This window comes from Cynocephalus volans, chromosome 10, assembly GCF_027409185.1.
Source record: "Cynocephalus volans isolate mCynVol1 chromosome 10, mCynVol1.pri, whole genome shotgun sequence".
NCBI classification, from domain to species: Eukaryota; Metazoa; Chordata; class Mammalia; order Dermoptera; family Cynocephalidae; genus Cynocephalus; species Cynocephalus volans.
Window position 1 is genome coordinate 126,062,961 of NC_084469.1, and position 19,552 is coordinate 126,082,512.

Consider the following 19,552-nt stretch of genomic DNA (forward strand, 5'->3'; position numbering starts at 1 on the left):
GGACACACCTGGCCGGCGCGCCCCCTACCTGCCCCGGACCACCTGGCGCGCAGCACGCCGCGCCCGGCCCGGCCCCCTCGGCTCTGCCCCGGCGTCCTGCCGGCCCGTGGGGAGGGGCCCCTCCGGGCGCGGGCCGCATCCCGCTGAGCGGCCAATGGGAGCGCGGCATGCAAATGAGCAGGTGCGGTGGCGGCTGGCCCGTTGCGGCGGCTCGGGCTCCGGGGATGTTAGAGGCGCGCTGGGCGGCCGCCGAGCAGACGCCCGGGCTTCCAGCTGCGAGCTCGGTGTCCGGCCATGGCCCCCGCTCCGCCCCCCGCCGCCTCCTTCTCGCCCGCCGAGGTCCAGCGGCGCCTGGCGGCCGGCGCCTGCTGGGTCCGCCGCGGGGCCCGCCTCTACGACCTCACGGGCTTCGTGCGGCACCACCCGGGGGGCGAACAGCTGCTGCGGGCCAGGGCCGGCCAGGACATTAGCGCCGACCTGGACGGGCCACCGCACAGGCACTCGGCCAACGCGCGCCACTGGCTGGAGCAGTACTACGTGGGCGAGCTGCGAGGGGACCCGCAGGTACGGCCCGGCCGGGGTCACACCCCCTCCTCCGCCCCCACCCCCGACTCTCCACTCCCGGTGAGCCCCGTTCGCCTGCCCTCTAGGAGGACCCAAGGTGACAGCCTCGCCGCCCCCTCCCTCCGCTCCCCCTCTCTTCTCTCCAGGTAACAGGTCACTGCCCCCTTCCTCTCCCCACGAGCTTGCGCTTGCTTCCCTGCATTACCCCCTGGCCCGCCTCCATCCGCCTCCCACCCCCCGAGTTGCGCCCTCCTGCCACCTTGTCCCTTCTGCAGTCCCTGCCCTCTGACAACTTGGATGCGCGTTTCTGGCTCCAGCTGCGACCCGCCCCCCCAGCCCCCTCCCAGTCTTTCTTTCCTTTTCTCATATCAGCCTCTCCCTCTCTGCAACTGCTCTCCGTTTCTGTTTGGATAATAGCTTCCGAGGCTCACCTGTCCTCCCCTCTCCGTCCCACCCCGCTCCTGCTTCGGAGGCACAGACCAGTAGCTCTTCTCACCGGCTTGGATTTCCTGGTGCCACCCGCGTCTCGCACCAGGGCTCCCCCGGATGGGTGGAGAGGTCCCGGCAGTGTCTTGGGTGGACTGTGTCCTCCAGCTCATCACACCTCGTTTTATTTCTTGTCTCACACATTGGCTTGGGTGTCCAGAAGAATGAAATGAAAAGCATAAGCCGGTTTTGCGAAAGAAAAGAGATTAGCAGTTTGAGCACAGACTGTGTGCTAAACTGCACCCTGCCGTGTGGTCCAGGCTTATGGTGGTATTTAAGCCTTCAACTGATCCTGGGGTAGATTTTGTTATCCCCATCTTAGTATGCGGATACTGAGGCTGAGAGAGGCTCTGTAAATGTGTCTAAGGTCAAATAGCTAGTTAGTTGAAAAGCCAAGTGTATCACACTCCAACATTAATGCTGTCTCCAACCCAAGGATCCTCAGGCAGGAGAGACAGTCCCTATCCATAGGGCTCCAGCTAGGCTCAGGGACTCATTGGGCATTCCCCGGGCCTGGCTATAGGACTGGTGATAGTGGTGCCATCATACTTGGATATAAACCAACAGTTGTCCCCTACTTCTAGCTTTTGCTTTCGAGATGAACCCAGCAAGTGACTTTAGATCTTTGGATGAAAGAACTTACCACTTGCTGTTCCAGGTGACTCCTCATTGCGCCAACTTGCCTAATAAGTCAATCACTTATTCAGTCACTTACTTGGTTCCTTAATGTGTCAACAGTACAGTGCCGTGCACAGGGAGGCACCAATGAACAAAACTAATATGGTTTCTGTCTTCATGGAGCCAACAGGCTAATGGAGAGGTGTTGGGAACATACTAATCACATGATAATTATTTAATTACGTGGTGCTATCAGAGTGTGGATCTGAGAGGAGGAGTTCAGGGAAGTAACATTTACGCCGAGAGCTAATTGATGGATGGGGCTTAGCTAGGCCAAGTGTGGAGGGAAGAAGATTCCGGATACAAGGAACAGCATGTGTGAAGGCTCTGAAGGGGAAGAGCTTGGTACAGCGAAGGGACAGAAATAAAACCAATGTGATCAGAGGCTGATGGGCAGCAAGTAGAGGGGTGCGGGAGGAGGCTAGAGGTCAGCTGGGGCCAGAGCACGTAGGGCCTCGTAGACTGTGGTCAGGATTTGGGACTTCATTCTAAAAACGATGGGAAGCCCAGGAAGGAAAAGCAGCGGCATGGTCAAAATTGCGTCTTTGGAAGAGTCCCCTGCTGCAGTGCCAAGAAAGAATGGAGGGGGCCAAGTGATGTGGGGCGACCAGGCAGGAGGCTGCCACATGGTTTGACTATGGTAGCTGTGGCCAAGGGGAGAGACAGGGTGAATTTGGGAGATTTCATAGGTAAAATGCCAGGACTCAGCATTGTGTGGGAGCCCAGTTTAATCTTGGAATTTGATGTTTGGTGTCAGGACATGCTGAAGGGGCAGAAAATTTAACCATAGATATAAGAGAAACTGAGTGCAGGAAATAAGAAAAGTTGGGACCAGAATGCTAGAGACTGTCAGGCTTGTGATGGCTCATGGGTCCCACCCTACCTCATAACTGTGTCCTGTAGACAGGAACCGTAGGCTGTGGCTTCTCCTCCCAGCTCCATCCTGAGTATCCCTCCTGGCCAGCTGCCCTCCAAGGCCCTGGCTCTCCAGCTCTGCTAACCACCCAGCACTATGATTTGGATTGGTGTTTCTTTGCCTCATCTGGCCCTCGGGGAGGATGCAGAGGAAATACTGAGTCCACATTTGCTTCTAAACCCTGCCCTCACCTGTTCCCCGAAAAGTCCCAGTGTGGCCAGCCACATAGCAGGCATCCTTATTTCTGGGCCCCAACCTGAGGATGTGGGAAAAACTAAAAACTAGCAATGCACTGGCAAACCCATGGCCCAAATTTGACCAATGACTACACTAGCCCAACATTCCACTTGCCTGTTGGCTTCTGTCTACAGATTTCTATTCTAGGAGCTAGTACAGGGTTGTTTTTAAATTAGGGGAGAGAGATAGTCAAAGGGAAAACCTGGAATGTGTATCCTTTCAGAGAGAAAGAAGCCTGGAAGGTGATAAGACATTTCTGCTCTTGTCTCTAGCTAAGCTCTTCTAGCAGCCCCCAAGCTGCCTTCTCTACCTCCTCCTGCTGGACCAAGGATGCTGCCACCCTTGAGGTTAAAGCCCCGGCCCTGTAGTGTGAGGATCAGGAGGGGTGTGCTGGGGAAGAGGAATGCCATGAGCCAGCTGTGTTTTGGGGGTCTCATTTCTAAATGGTGCCACTCTTAGGGGCGCTTGTTCCCTAGCTTAGTCATTGGATGGGAGCATCTGGGACTTCCAGGGAGAAGGCCTGGCCCCGTTTCCCCTTTTCTCCCCTTGGCCACACCCCCTCTATGTACACACTTACACACACATTCACACTCACACCAAGGCACACACACAAAACAAGCCAAACTCATTTGAGCCCAACATACGATTGGGGGCATGAGATGAGGTCTGTCCTGGCTATGTCCTTGCACTTGCAGAAGCTGAACTGCCCACCTTGAGCAAGTGAAGGAGCCATGGCTGAGTAGGGAAGCCAGGCCCTCTTCTTGCCCCCGATCCTCAGGGGCCAGTGGAGTCAAGCTCCTCACCCCAAGCTCAGGTAAGAGCAGTGTTTTTCAACCATGGCACACCTTAGTGGGGCATGAAGTCCATTTACTGAGCTGCAGTTGGCATTTTTCAAAAAAGTAATAGAAAGACAAGGAAAGGACTTTGGTTCTAAAGCTCTTGCCAAGGCAGTAGATACTATGTATCCCAGACTTTTGTCATCTGTGAATCACTGTCAGTTTTTTCCAAGTTGGCATATTACTTGTACTTTTGATACTTATCTTTAAATTGACTCACTTTTTATTTTACCATTTACTCACCTGAGGCCATAATACCAGTGAAATCAAAGGTTTCAATGCACTTTAAAATAAATACAGAACTATTAGAATAAGAAATACTCATCCTAGTATCCCCTAAAATCATCTTGGGCACCACCAGGGGAGTATATGAGGGTGCTTCAAAAAGTTAATCGAAATATTTGTATTATCTTTTCATTCAATTTTTTCATGAACTTTTTGAAGTACCCTCATATATCACACTTTGGGAAACCTACAAAGCAGGGTTTCTTAATCCCAGTGTTCTGTGGATCATTTTCTGGGATGAACGAAAGAGATGCAGTTGTATGCAGAACGTGTGTGGAGGTGCATTTTTCTGGTGAGAGAGCTACAGCTTCATCACAGTCCAACTGGTGTCCTTCCTCCATCCCAAACCTGCCACCAAGGGGATGATAACTGTCAGAGAGTGGCTCTTACATCCCCAGCCCACACAAATAGACCTAGAGAGGTCCTCCCTTGGGCCAACCTCTGACGATGCCAGCTGGATGAAAGCCCTCTGTGTAAGAGGACCCTAGAGGAAGGCAAACCTGGACTGCCCAGCCACTGGTGTTGGGGTAACCCAGATGTCTGCAGGTCTCTGGATGCCATATTCTAATCCTCCATGGTACGTCTCTGTCTCTGAGTGGCTGAGAAGTCCACAGATTCTGCCACATGTGATTGTGCCTGGCATCAGGGCCTGGCCATTTGGAGCTTCAGAGCTTGAGTAGTTAAATGGAGATGGACAATAGGGAGGAGATCTAAGAGCAGGAAGACTTGGGGTTCCCACCCTTTCCCATCCCAGGCCCCAGAACATCTTAAGCACAGCCCAACTTAGAAAGCTGGTCTGAAAAACGAATGAAATACTGCCATTTGCAACAACATGGATGGACCTTGAGAGAATTATATTAAGTGAAACGAGTCAGGCACAGAAAGAGAAATACCACATGTTCTCACTTATTGGTGGGAGCTAAAAATTAATATATAAATTCACACACACACACACACACACACACACACACACACACACACACAAAACCGGGGGGGGGTGGGGAAGAAGATATAACAACCACAATTACTTGAAGTTGATACGACAAGCAAACAGAAAGGACATTGTTGGGGGGAAGGGGGGAGGGAGAAGGGAGGGAGGTTTTGGTGATGGGGAGTAATAATCAGCCACAATGTATATCGACAAAATAAAATTTAAAAAAAAAAAGAAAAAAGAAAGCTGGTCTGAGCTGAGAACTCAGAAGCTGATGCTTGGAGAACTTGCTAAACTGCCCCTGCCTGCCGAGTGCAGTGGAGATGAGAAGTCAGCTAACTGAAGGGGCGTGAGATTCACTTGACCTATAAGAGAGTGTCCCAGTGGAGTCTGCCTGATCAGTCAGCAGTCACTGTCCCTCAGTACCCATCAGGGATTTCCAAGCTCTGTCCTGCTGTGGTGCCAGGTGAGGCTTACCTGGAGGATGAACCCAGGGCCAGGTACAACATCCAGGGACCAGGTCACTATGGTTCCATGTTCACAGCCATGTAAGCACAGGCTCCACAAGTGCTCCCTGGTGTCACCCCAGAATTCAGTGAGTGCAGGGGCTTCAAGACCCAGAATTGGGGGGAAGTTCAGAAATTAGGATTCTTTGGGAGGAATAAAAAGAAACAAATAGGAATCCCAGAGACACATGAGAGTAATCATCTTTGGAAATATTTTCGGGAAGGAACCCAAACTGATGCCCAAGCAGGATCCATCATCTTACATTTCCTTTTTTTTTTTTCTTACGACGTACACTCATCATTGATCCATCTGTAATCTTCATTTATTTAGACAGACAGGTAATAATCATCTCATTCTCTCTGAAACTCATCACACCACTGAAACAGCCCTTGCCAGGGTCGCTGGGACCTTCACCTCCCTATACCTGGTGGTCACGTCTCACCGTATCTTACTGGCCTGGCAGCAGCTCTGGACACAGTTACCTATTCCACACTCCTTGATGTTCTTCCTTCATTTGGCTTCTGGACACCATGCCCTTCTGAATTAGTTTTCTATGCTACTGTAACAAATTACCACAAACCTAGTGACTTAAGCAACATGAATTTATTATCTTATAGTTCTGGAGGTCAGAGGTGAAAAGTGAGTTGGCAGGGCAGTGTTCCTTCTGGAGCTCTAAGAGATAATCCATCTTCTTGCCTTTGCAGCTCCTAGAGGCCACTTATATTCCTTAGCTCATGGCCCCGAGCCAGCAATGTCATCACCCAGCCTCTGCTTCCGTTGCCACCTTTCCTTCTCCGACTCTGATTCTCCTACCTCCATCTTCCACTTCACTACCTGTTCCCCTGGTCATGACTTCTCAGTGTCCATAGCTAGTTTCTCTAGCTTCTCATTTCCCAGAAAAGTGCACAAAGCTTAAATGTGCAGCTCAGCGATGTATTATCTAGGTAAACACCTCTGTTGCCACCACCACCCAGATGAACTTCCAGCACCTATGGCCGGCTCCTGCCTCCTCCCAGTCAACAGCACCTCGCAGAGGTGGCCACTGTCCTAACCTCTATCCCTGTGGGGTAGTTTTATCTGTCTCTGAACTTCATATAGGAATCATGCACTCTGCTGGGTGGCTTCTTTCACTCAACATTTTGCTTAGGAGATTATCAGTGTTTTTTGTTTTTTTACTCTTAACGGCAACTATCTCCATTGCCTGCTCTATCCTAGAAGGGAAAAAATGGGGAATAACTGGAAAAAGAAGAGCCAGTGACTTGGACAGACCACATGCTGATCCTGGAGCTTCTTTCGTCTTCCCTCGGGAACATCTCCCGCACTACCACCCTACTTTGGCCAGAGCCCTGTTCATCATTGCAGCAGTCTCCTGGGCAGGTTTGCCGCTGCACTCTGTTGCCTAGGACCCTTTCTAAGGTGAACCTGGTTATGCTATGGCAGTGCTCTGAAGTCTTCAAATGGCTCCCCATTGCCATATCCTTTAAGTCCAGCTCAAATGCTTTTTGTCCCACAGAGACTCTCTGTACTTCCTCATCTACACCTGTCTTTTTTTCTTCTCCTAAACTCTCATAGCACTCGCTTAATCAATTTTACAGCACTCATAATGCTTTTTTCTTAATGTATTTTTACTGCATGTCTTATCTTCTCTATTATCTAATCTTGTCTAGTAAATCATAAACTCTCTGAGGACTGGAATTGTCTGATTCATCTGGGTTTCTTCTCTGAGACACACTAGCACACTGGTGAGTGCCAACAGGAACAAATAAATGAATAAGTGAGCTGCTTGGAAAACTGAGATATGTGCATAATTGGAAAGTGAGGGAAAAAAGGAAAGTGGTAATACTAACATCTGGGATACTTGAAAAATTAAAATGTAAAAAAAATCTTTCTTGTTTTTTTGTTAGTTAAAAGAGTTGGGAATTGATGGAAAGGATGGAGGGCTATCAAGTGAGTCACTCTTTTCTGCCTTTGCCCTCAGGTATTTGCAGCCAGAGAGAGTTAGCAAAACATCCTCCATACCAGGCTACTGCAGTTCACCCCTCACATGAGTCCCCTACACATGTTAGAAGTGAAGTTAACCTAGAAAATACCATTCAAGACCCACATTGCTCTTAGGGCTGTGACCAGTCCCCATGTGGCTGTAAGTGCCTGAATGACATGCACAGGCGTGACTCGGGTTGCCTGGATTTCCAGTCCTGTTATTCCCTCTGGTGTCTATTCATGCAAATTTCTGTAAAGCGTGTCGTCTCAGAACAGTGGTTCTCAATCTTCTCTAACTGCTATTCATCTAGGGTGGGCAGGAGACTCTAATGACCACTCTCCCCACCTGCTCTTTCTCTCCAATGGAAAAAGAGCTCAGTCATAGTAAAACTGGAGAACAACAAACTTGATGCTAGTAACACTTGTGAAGCTCATAACTGAGAAATATGAATCTCATACTAGGGATTTTATATTATGAAACATTGTCGCAAAACATAATTATCCAAATACTTTGGTTTCTTATCTTGATAGTATATTGCAAGGTATTCAAATAGCAGTACCAGAGAAGCAAATTTGGGGGGATTTACTTTAAATATTCAAACACCATGCATACAAAATGTCCTACAGTCCTCTTACAGGAAAGCTAGTAGCCAGAAATTCCACTGGTGCACGTACATGTGATTACATACTTAGAGTGCAGCACACAGTCTTCAACAAACTTGGTTGATAATTACCTAAGTGAATTAGTCTTACTTTCTCTTTTAAAAGGAAGAGTAGAATTCTAGTTCTCTACCTTCTGCTGTGCCCAGTAGGACCTTTCAGTGCTGCTGAGCACTGTATAATGCTCAGATTTTCTACTGGAAAATGGAATCAGAGTTTTCAGAGATCTCTAAGAATGGATGGTATTAGTTTATGAATTCCAAACGTTAATAACCCATAATAACCCACTTAGTTGCTCTTAAGTAGCATCTCATCTTATGTAATAATGAAAGTCTATGAAAAAGGGCATCGTTTACTCACAAAGATCAAAGAAAGACCTTGAATTAAGTCAGTTCAAGGTCTACCCTTTGAGACTGCTGTGGAGGAATAAGTGCCTACGTTGGGCTGAATAAATACAGCTCCCGTGATCCCATATTTCCCCAAACCAGGGAAAAGGCCAGAACAACCTGGTTGGGTGGTTGCTTTTTCTTGTCCCAGGCAAGGCCCTTTGGAGTGCCAAGTGTATGGCTTCTGTTGGTTGGAGACAGGGTGCTGTTAAAAAAAAAAAAAAATCCAGTCATTCCTTGGACCTAAATAGAAGAGTCCTCAAATCCTAGGATAAAAGCCCCCTTAAAGGGAATCTGCCTTATCAGCACCACACTCTCCCGAGTGAGCCACGAGCCGGCCCAAAAAGTGAACCTGCCTTAGATGAAGACCAAAATTTCATGGTTGATGGCACAGGGAGTTAGGAAAGGGGAATTGCTTTTCTCTAAAAAAGAACCTGAAAAATATTCAAAACAAAGATAGCAGTTGGGCGCTGATTCTTGAATTGAACAAAGAATGAACCAAGAAATGTTGTATTTGTGCACATGGATAGTTTTTCTAACAAAATCGTATGAAAGCACAAAGTGACATTCTAAACTCCACTTTGGACATTCACAACATGATCATAAAAAGGGTCAGATTGGCAAGCATATTTAAGGACCAGGTGACATTGTAGGTCTTTGTATTCTTCCCAAAAAACTTGCCATGGAGTTGCAACGCGTGAAATTTTCACCAGTGTTCCAGCAGATCCCGAGGGAGGCAGAGGGGACACCTAGGAGGTAACTGCTACTTCTTCTCTCCAAGATGTGAGTTCTGTCTGGGCAAGCACTCCCTAGTCAGGACCCCTGCTGCACCAGACCACAGCCCATGGTCATGCAGAGTTTTAAGCCAGTAGCCACCTTCCAGGCCAGCATGGTGGTGACTCTCTAGGTAACCAGCACTATCCATGACTGTGGTTACCTCTGGAATGCCAAGCTGGCAGAAGTGACCCTCTAAGGAGAAGGAAGAGAATTTTCAAAGTCTCTTCTAACTAGGTTTCCCTTGATTTTGTCCTTTAGAAAACATCATTGAAGGGGCTGGCCTGTTAGCTCAGTCAGTTAGAGCTTGGTGTTGTTAACACCAAAGTCAAGGGTTCGGATCCCCGTACTGACCAGGCACCAATAAGTAAATAAAGCACAGCTAAAAAAAAAAAAAAGAAAGAAAACAACATTGAAGTACATGCTGGTGACACATTTGAGCTCATCAAACAGATTTAAGAGCAAAGTTTTCAGCAGGAAGGGGGGAAAAAGGAGTGGTGACCTCTTTCTTCTTCATCCACATTTGAACTCACCCACAAAGGTGGGTTGGAATTAGAGCTGCTCCCAGCCAATGGCATGTTACTCCCCCAGAGCCAGGAAAAGCCCGTCCAAGCAGTCAGACCTAGGGCCCTCAGTATCAATCAGGCTTTCCCTGCGGTGGTGGCTCATCTGACAGGAAGAGGCAGGAAGAGGTAGGTATTGTGAATGTAACACATGTACGTATGTGTGCATTTAGAGAGATTACAGACTGACATAGAAATTCCCTTAAAGAAATAAATGAATCCTGGAGTTCTAACTCCTGGTCGTGCCTTTTCTAAGTATCTTCTCTGTGATAGGATGAGTGTAAAGAATGTCCTAGACTAGACATCGGGCCTAGAGCTGGGTCAAGGGGGAAGCTGCTGGGTACAGGGGAGAGGGGCTTGACCTGATAGGGCAATGGACCAAGGAGAGGCATGAACTTGGCTACAGAGCTGGGCAGCTAATGGTGAGAGCAGAGTTTGCAGGGAACTACCCGGCTTGAGCCTTGCATGCAGCTGAGATCCTGTGGCCTTCAGGAGGTCTCCCCTGAAAGAGCTGCTAAAGGACTTGGTCCTGGGCCATTTCAAGTTTATCATGCTCTGGAAATTCTTATTTTAATTGTCCTTAATCAATACTCACTAAGGGCATTTCATTAGAGGTAGATGTCAAAGGTCTGTTACATTCAGCAGTATCCTGTCTATCCAGCACAGTTGATTATAATTTGTCTACAGACTTCCCCCCTTTTCTCTTTCATAATTACACATGAACATAGGTTACAAAAAGTATTTTTGTATTTAAGTATTTAAATATTTTTGTAATTAAGTATTTAATACTTAAATTTTTAAGTATTTAAAAGGAATGAGCAGGAAAAAAAAATTGAACATCCCTCCTACCCTAGTCCCTCTATAAATACCATCAACAATTTCTCATGTGGTCTCAGAAATATTCTATACATGCACATGCATGTATTGTCCTCTTTTTATTTCCCACATGAGGGAATCATATGATACATGCTGCTTGGCAACTTGCAGATTATTTCACCTAATGACATATCTTGTACTTCTTTCTGTATCAGCAATACAGGTTTACTTTATTCTTTTTAACAGCTGTCCCTGTTGATGTTTTTTCCTATCACATCAATGCTACAAGAAGCATCCTTATGCAATCATTTTGCATATATGTGCAAATAAATTTGTAATACAGAGCCTAATGCTTCTAGGTTTGGAATTTCTAGGTCGAACTAATGTGCATTTTGTATTCGATGGATATTGCCAAATTGCCTTCTAAAATGGTTGAACCAATTTAAACTTCCTCCAAAAATGTATAAGAATGCCTATTTCTCCACACTCTTACCAAGATATATATTGTCAGTATTTTAAATCTCTGCTAATGGGTGAAAACAGTTGCTCCCTGTTTGAATTTTTATTTATGTATATTATGAGAGAGGATCAATATCTCTTCATATGTCTCTAAACTATTTGCACATTTTGCGTAAACTGCCTTTTTATGTCCTTTGTCCACCTTTCTATTGGATAGCTCCTTAGATATAAAGGATATTGGCCCATTTCCCATCATCTATATAACTATTTTTCCTCCACTTTTTGTTCGTGTTTGTCTTTTGATTTGTTTAACTTTTTTCCCCCTCCATGCAAACCTTTCAATTTTCCATGTAGTAAAAGACACCAGTTTTATCATTCTTAGAAAGACCTCCCCTACGTGAAGATTTTATATATAAAAACAAAAATATTTTGGTATCCTGCTACTAATTTTATGCTTAGTGTTTTTTCTTGTTTGTTTTTGATTAAATGTTTTACTTCCCTGGAATTTTTTTGGTGTAAGGAACAAGATAGGGATTATTTTTGGTTTATATTTTTCCAGATGGCTAACCAGTTGTCCCAGTAGATTTATGGAATAATCTATCTTTTCCAATTGATTAAAAAAAAAAAACACCTTTATCATATATCAGTCAATCATTTACATGTATGTTTAGGTCTGTTTTGGGACTCTGTTCTGTACCAGTGAAATCAATGATTTTTTTTTTTATTAGGCCATTAGTATTTTCCTCCTTTCATTCCCTTCCAGCTGAGATTCTGCTGCACTACAGAAACAAAGGGCAGGACAGAAGATGGCAGTCACTCTGGGCCATGTTGCTGCCCTTGGGAAACACAGTCGAGTTTGACTTTCAGAGGCCGGGGCTGCCCTGCTTGCCCTGGGCCCTAAGGTTATAAGGCCAGAGAAAGGAAGAAACCACCTCAGGGAGACCCATGCAGGGGGCGAGCCCCATTCAGCAAGCCTGTGGAGGGGTAGGTGGGTGCCCAGACGAGGGGTCTGTCCAAGCAGTCATGGAAAGCAATGCTTGCAGCGTGGGAATACAGGGATGGGAAGGGAATGAAGGAGCATGTGGAAGCGGCCTTGTCCTTGGAACTCAGCATTCAGGTGGGTCCTGCATACCTTTCCTGCTTTGTGTTCTCAGCCTGTGGTTGGAGGAGAGGCTTGCAGGTAAATTCTATGTGTGCATGGACAGCTGGAGGCTAGGAGAGTGGGGAAGCAGCATGTTTGCGAGCAGGGAACCTGGCACCTCTCTCAGAAAGCCCTGCAAATCTCAAGTTTCTTATCCCTCTGGCCAAGGGAACTGGATACTTACTACGTTACCTCTTCCCCGTTTCTTTCATCAGAATCGCATGAGGAGCTTATTAAAAATAGATTCCTGGGACTTTCTGGGGTGATGGTAATGTTCTATATCTTGCTTTGGGCACTGGCTACAGGAGGTATATAATTGTCAAAATTTATCAAACTATACCCTAAAGGCGAGTACATTTTTTCCTGTATGAAAATCATACCCAATGTAAAAAGAAAGGGAGGCAAATAAATTTAACACAGATCTCATAATCATTCCCAAGGATGTGACCTCCCAATTGCAGGAATTAAATGTTGGTATACACAAGCCTATTAAAGATTCCTTTAAAAAATAAATAGGAGAAGGTGAATGGTGAAATCCAGGTAGAGGGGACGCAGGTGTTCATGGTGAGATTCTTTTAGCTTTGCTGCTATGTGTGAAATTTTTCATAATGAAATGTTGGGAAAAAATAGTAAGTAGTTATCTTGTGGAAATCACTCACAGATACATTCTTAAAGGATGAATGAAAAAATAACAGCACGTGTGTGGTTATATGCAGCAGAGGACCACATTTCTGGTGATATTACATTGGTTTCCTAGGGTTGCTACCACAAAGCACCACACACTGGGTGGCTTAAAGCAGCATAAATTTATTCTCTCACCGTCCTAGAGGCTAGACTTGGAGATCTCGGCAGGATGGGGTCCTTCTGGAGGCTCTGAGGGAGAATCTGTTCCGTGACTCTCTCCTGACTTCTGTTGGGGCTGCCTTCCTTGGTGTCCCTTGGCTACATCACTCCAGCCTCTGCCATTGTCTTCACAAGCTGTTCTTCCCTGTGGCTCTATGTCTGTATCTCCAAACTTCCCTCTTCTTATGAGGACATCGGTCAAATTGAAGTTAGAACCTCCTCTAATCTCCTATGACCTCACCTTAACTTGATTATATCAAAGACCCTATTTCCAAATAAAATCACATGCACAGGTTCTGGATGGACATGAATTTGGGGAGACACTATTTCTCCCAGTACAGCTGTCACTGTTTACAGCTTCTACCACTCGAACAAGTTAGATGGAAGTGAACATCATGCCCACTGGAGAACTGTGTTATGTTTCAGAAAAATGACTCCATTAACGGCAGAGTCCAATGTTGAAGACTTATGTGAAAAGTTTGATGCTTCACCTGAATGAAAAAAAAAAAAAAGTGTGCCTTGGTTCCCTTCTCGGCTATGGCAAGGAGCAAAGATGTAAAAAAGTAACCCCTAAAAGGGTATATGTTCTAGTTAAATTCCCATGCTCTGAAATCAAATACTTCATTTACTCATTGATTGATTGATTCATTTCTTCCGAAAATAGTAAACTTCTGTTATTTGATAGGCCCTTATAGTGTCTGGAGCCTAGTGAATAACTGTCAAGTAAGCTGTGAACAGACCCGAGGCCTGTGGACTCAGAGGATGGAGAGACAGATCGCGTGTTGAATCCTGGCTTTGGCACTTTCGAGTCGTGCGTGACCTTGAACAATTTATTTAGCCTCTCAGATCATAAGTTCCCTCATGTGTAAAATGGGGATAGTTATGTTAACACCCGCTTTTTATAGTCATGTGGATTAACGTATGCACAGCCTCTGGTTCAGTGCTCAGCACTCAGTAAATATTAGCTGTCATCATCATCATTACTAATTTCTGTAGATTTCACTAGACACAGAAAGCAATGTGAAAGTTGTCAGAATCAAAAAGGAGTTCACTTGGGTCACACTCTTAACAAAAATAAATAAATAAATAAAGCTGGGAGGCTGAAAGGGAGGGCCGCCGCGCACACGTGCCTATGATAAGAACTGTTTCAAAGACTCTCTGAAGTGCTCTTACACCTATTTAAAGAAAAAAAAAAAGTAACTGAATTAAAGAATTAATTAGTATAAGGTGATATTTTAAAAAAGGATTCTTGGGCCACTCCCCAAACCTACAAAAGCAGAATCTTTGGCAGCAAGACCCCAGAAATCTGTATTTTTAACAAGTACCCACGTGACTCAGGAGTACCATAAAGTTTGTGACCCACTGTTCTGGAATTAAAGGCAGAGGGAAAACGGAGGTGGGAAACAGGAGGTACTGGAAGTGGCTCGAGAGCAGACCTCGCAGGTTATTAAAGAATCAGCATCCTCAAGCTCCCAATGTGGAACTTGGTGCAGAGTGGCTGCACCATGGACACTGACCAGGCAGCCCACCCTGTTGCCCTCTGGGACGGAGGAGGGAGCCTGGGACCTGGAACCGAAAGACTATATATATACTCTAGTCCTGGCTCTGCAGCTTACTGACTATGACTCTGAGCAAGTCATTTAATGTCTCAGCGTCTTGGCTTCCTTGTTCCCTGTCTCCCCCACAGGGTTTGTGTGGCTACAATGAGATCCTATGAGATCTGGAAAACAGAACATGCAGATTAAACTGATACTGGAGGACTGAGAGTCCCTTCAGCTCCAAATTCTGCTAAGAAGGAGGTAGATTTCTGCTAGGTGGTGAGAGATGGATGTTTTCAGAACCTGAGTTGCAATGTGCTTGGACCCTCTCGGGCAAGACCATCTACCTCCTGGAAGAGCTGGGGAATGATGACGTGCTGGTCTCTCAGAGCTGTCCCTTCTCTCTGGCCAGGGCCAGTGTGGTCTGCACTGACCTGCTGTCTTCTTCCTGTCCTCACCTGGACAGGTGCAGCGCTGGACCTGGGACACTCACCCTGGTCAGGGAAGGACAGTCTCCAAAGATGAGGTTGGTGGTCCCCAGGTGGTCCCAGGGGCTCACAGAGCTGTCTTCCCCTCTGCACCATTCCTTCCTCTATGTAACCACAAACATGTGATGTCTCTTCTATGCCCAGCCCTGTGCTCGGTGCTAGGGATAAAAAGACAACTGGTCACTGCATTCACAGGGCTTACTTACCAATGTAGGGAGACTGACACAATAATGACAAGTGGCAGCAAATGCTACAACAGAATATAAATATTCCCTATATACATTATACATCAGAATAGATAATTTTAGGCCAGGGGGCTGTGACAGAGTGGTGGCTGCAGCCTCTGCTGGCAGTGGCCAGGGAAGCTCCTCCCCAAGGGGCTGCTATTATAAGAACTGGGTAAAAACCATCCCAGGCAGAGGAATTCTTTTGTGAATGCAAAGGCCCTGAGGTATGCCAGAGACAAAAGGAGGCTCTGCCGTTGGTGGGCGATGATGAGTGAGGGGTGAAGTGGAAAGTAAGCAGGAGCCCTGTCTCAGTCCGGTTCGTGGGTCATCATCAGAGATTAAGGTTTTATTCTGAGAACAGTGGGTAGCCACTGGAGGGTTTTAAGCAGAAGACTGACAAAGTTGGTGTACATTTCATTAGATAGTTCTGGCTACCATGAGGGGTGTCAAGAGTGCAAGCAGGAAGAGAGCTAAGAGGCCACTGCTATTGATGGGGGGTGGGAGGAGGAAGGTGGCCTGGGCTGGGTGCCCACAAGGATGGAGAGAATTTAGAATTGTCTTGGACATAGACCCGCTAGAACGGCTGATGGATTAGATGTCAACAGTGAGGGAAAGGGAGGAGTTGAGGATGATCCCAAGGTTTTGTTGTGAGGCCCCCTCCCACAAGAAATGCACTCACACGCCACTCGTGCAGAGAAGGGCAGTTTATTCACTCCAGCTGGCCAGTGACCATCTCCCAAGGAGCAACCAAGGAAGAGCGGCCGCGGGCCTTGATCTTATAGGGTCTTTAAAGGCAAAAATTACATCGCATTGGCACATGGGTTTGTCCAGGTGCACAAAGCAAGCTAGGGAGCTAGGTCACAGAGGCCAAGAATGAGCCATTCGAGCGATCATGCATACAGGTTTTCATTGTGTATGGTTCCTGTTCCCATGTAATAGTTTACTGTGTGTGGTTCCTATTTCTATGCAATTGTTTTTTGTTTCTATGAGGTCAACGGTTTCTCATGCAGAAGGGGGTGCAGTCTGCAGGTCAGATGGGGCAAACTGGAGTTACTTAGTTTAAGCAAGCAATTCTACACAAGCAGACAGCGTATGTTATGAGGGTGTAGGGAGCTCTATTTCATTCCCAACTCCTCTTTAGGAAGGAATCAAATCATTGATTCATTGGTACTTAATTTGTTGTCCTTAGTATGTAAAACAAGGAGTTTGACTGATTGTCAAAGATTTTCAAACCAATTTTTATCATTACTATATGACTTTTTTTTAAAATGTGTTTTCTGACTAATGCGAGGCTGTTTTTAATAACACCCGAATGGTTGGTATAGAAACAACAGGTTTCCCTAGAGCCATGTATAATTCACCTTGTTAGTCTGATTGTGTGGATTATATACGGGTGCAGCTGCTGTTGCGCATTTAGATAGGTCCAGCCTCTGTGTAGGACACAATGACCACAGCAAAGTTAACTTTTTACAACATTGTCAAATTGACTATTTGGTGTAAATTTTTTTTGATCAAAGTACTTTACATTTTAAAATTGTTATTTAATTGGAAAAACTCTCAATAAACTAGGAATAGAAAGCACCTTTCTTAATCTAATAAAGTGCATCTACAAAAAGCCCACAGCTAACATCATACTTAAATGGTGAAAAACTGGGTGCTTTTCCCATAAACTGAGGAATAAGGCAAGCATGCCTATTCTTGCCATTTTTGTGCAGCATTGTATGGGGCCAGCATTGTATGCCAGCCAAACTGCTCATGACAAAGCAGGAGGCCCAGATTGGAAAGGAACAAGTAAAACTGTCTTTATCCATAGACGGTATGGTCCTGTGTGTAGAAAATACTGAGGAATCCATACAAAAAGCTACTAGAACTAAACGTGTTTGGCAAATTTGAGGACCTGAGATTAAAATTTAAAAAAGCAATTGTACTTCTATGTACTAGCAATGAACAGTCTGAAAATGAACTTAACAATTTCATTTACAATAGCATTGAAGAGAATAAAATGTTTAGGAACAAATATAACAAAAGCATGCAAGACTTGTCTGTTAATGACTACAAAATACTGCTAATAGAAATTAAAGACAACCTCAATAAATGCAGAGACATTTCATATTCATGGACTAGAAGACAATTTTGTTAAGATGTCAATTCTTCCCAAATTGATCGATAGATTCAATGTAACCCCTCTCAAATTCCAGGAGGCCTTTTTGAGGAATTGACCATTTGCTTTTGTCAGTGGGTAGTCCTCTCTGACCAAGGGGTGAATCTGGCATAGACTGAAGAAGGTTACGGTTAGTGATTTCAGCAAGTTTCTCATCTCTGAGGTGGGGCAACAGAGAGGGTGTAATTCCTTGTACGTAGGGGGTGCATTTAGCCCTTAGGAGGGCAAAGGGAAGGAGGCTCACCCAGTTCTCACCAGTCTCTAGTTTTAATTTGGTAAGTGTTTCGTTTAAAGTCCGATTCATTCGTTCTACCTGTCCTGAACTTTGTGGCCTATAAAGATAATGTAAATTCCAATTTATTTTTAATGTTTTAGCTAATAATTGGGAAATGTGGGCTGTGAAAGCCGGGCCATTGTCAGACCCCAAGGTTACAGGTAGGCCGAATCTGGGGACAATTTCTTGTAACAATTTTTTAGTGTTATTTGAGTGGTTTCAGTTTTGGTAAGAAAGGCTTCTACCCATCTAGAAAAAGTGTCTATGAACACCAAAAGGTAGCGATACCCATATTGTCCAGGTTTTGCCTCAGTGAAGTCAATTTCCTAGTGTTCGCCAGAGTTGGTTCCTTGCATTCTGGTTCCAATGGGCAGCCTTGATTTTGGCCCTGGATTTACTTGTGAACAAATTTCATATCTGGTAACAATGTCTTTTGTTATTTTGTCAAGATCTTGGATGTAATAATATTTTTTTAAAGTTCAGTTAATTTTGTGGATCTAAGGTGTGTTCCTTGATGTATCTGTTTAATCAGCAATCTGTCTAGAGCCTGTGGCAAATAAATCCTGTAGTCTGGCAGAATTTTCTAATCCATAGCATTGTTGGAGGCTTTTAAGATCTTAGCATGTTTTACTTTTTTTTAAGTATAATGGGGAGTCGGCAGCAATTGAGGTGCCAGAATGACTATTAAAGAGTCAAATGGTTCCACTGGTTTTAATGTGGCCTCTTTGGCTGTGAAATCTGTAGCAGCATTGCCTTGGGTCTCAAACGAGTTATCTTTTTGGTGTCCTGGACAATGTATGATGGCCACTCTTTTTGGATACCATATGGCCTTAAGGAGAACTAGTATTTTTGTTTTATTATTTATTTACTTATTTTCTGATGTTAATAGTCCTCTCTGTTTGTATAAGTCCCCGTGAACATGGGGAGTGGCAAAAGCATATCTGTTGTCAGTGTATAGTTAACAGTTTTATCTTTTCCATGCTTTAAAGCCTGTGTTAGGGCCATGAGTTCAGCCTTTTGAGCAGATGTTCTTTGGCTTAAGGCTGGAGCCCAAATGACCTGATCTAAAGTTACCATGGCTTACCTGATTCCATTGGAGATGAAACTGCTTCCATCAGTGAACAGACAGTTTGGCCATCCTGTAGCTACACTGTTCAACCTCTTGGAGAGGTAGATGATAGGCCTCTTCCATGGTTCCAGGGCTTGGGTGAGCACCCCTTGGCAATGCCTCACATCTCGGCAACAAACAGGGTGAAGGGCTTCATCAAATAAGGTTGGGGAATTTTTAAATCCTTGGGGGAGGTGAGTTCAAGTTAATTGTCCAGAGTATCCTCCCCCAGGGTCAGTCCATTCAAAGGCAAAGAGAGGTTGGCTTACTTCAGCCAGTGGGAGGCTGCAGAAGGCATCCTTGAGATCAAGCTTTTTGGTTTGTTTCTCTTCTGGACTATCTCTGTCGTTAAAGACCCTCTGGGCAATTTCAACCAGCTCAGATAACAATTTTCCTTTAAATCCTTCCTGTCTTTGAAGCTTTCTCCTAATGTCTGGGGCTGACTGGGTAACAAAGGCAATATTTATTGCCTGCTGGTTTTCTGGGGTCTCAGGGTCCACAGGAGTGTAGGTCCTGTAAGCCTCTTTAAGGCATTCCAGGAAAGCAGCGGGGGTTTTGTTTGGTCCCTGAATAGTTTCACTTACTTTCGATAGGTTAGTGGGATTCTGGGCTGCTGTGTGGAGCCCCCTAAGAAGAGTCTGGCGATACAGGTTGAGAGCCCCCTTACCTCGGTCTGTGTTTGGGTCTCACCCAT

General features: G+C 45.5%; 1 protein-coding gene across 1 annotated transcript in view; it reads left to right on the top strand.

The window, feature by feature from the left end:
* Window positions 1-294: 294 nt before the first annotated feature.
* The window catches only part of FA2H (fatty acid 2-hydroxylase), a 55,057-nt gene continuing 35,799 nt past the window's right edge, over window positions 295-19,552 (top strand). The window contains exon 1 of the mRNA XM_063113198.1: window positions 295-564. Coding sequence (XP_062969268.1) covers window positions 295-564 — 270 coding nt within the window. The remainder of the gene's footprint in view (window positions 565-19,552) is intronic.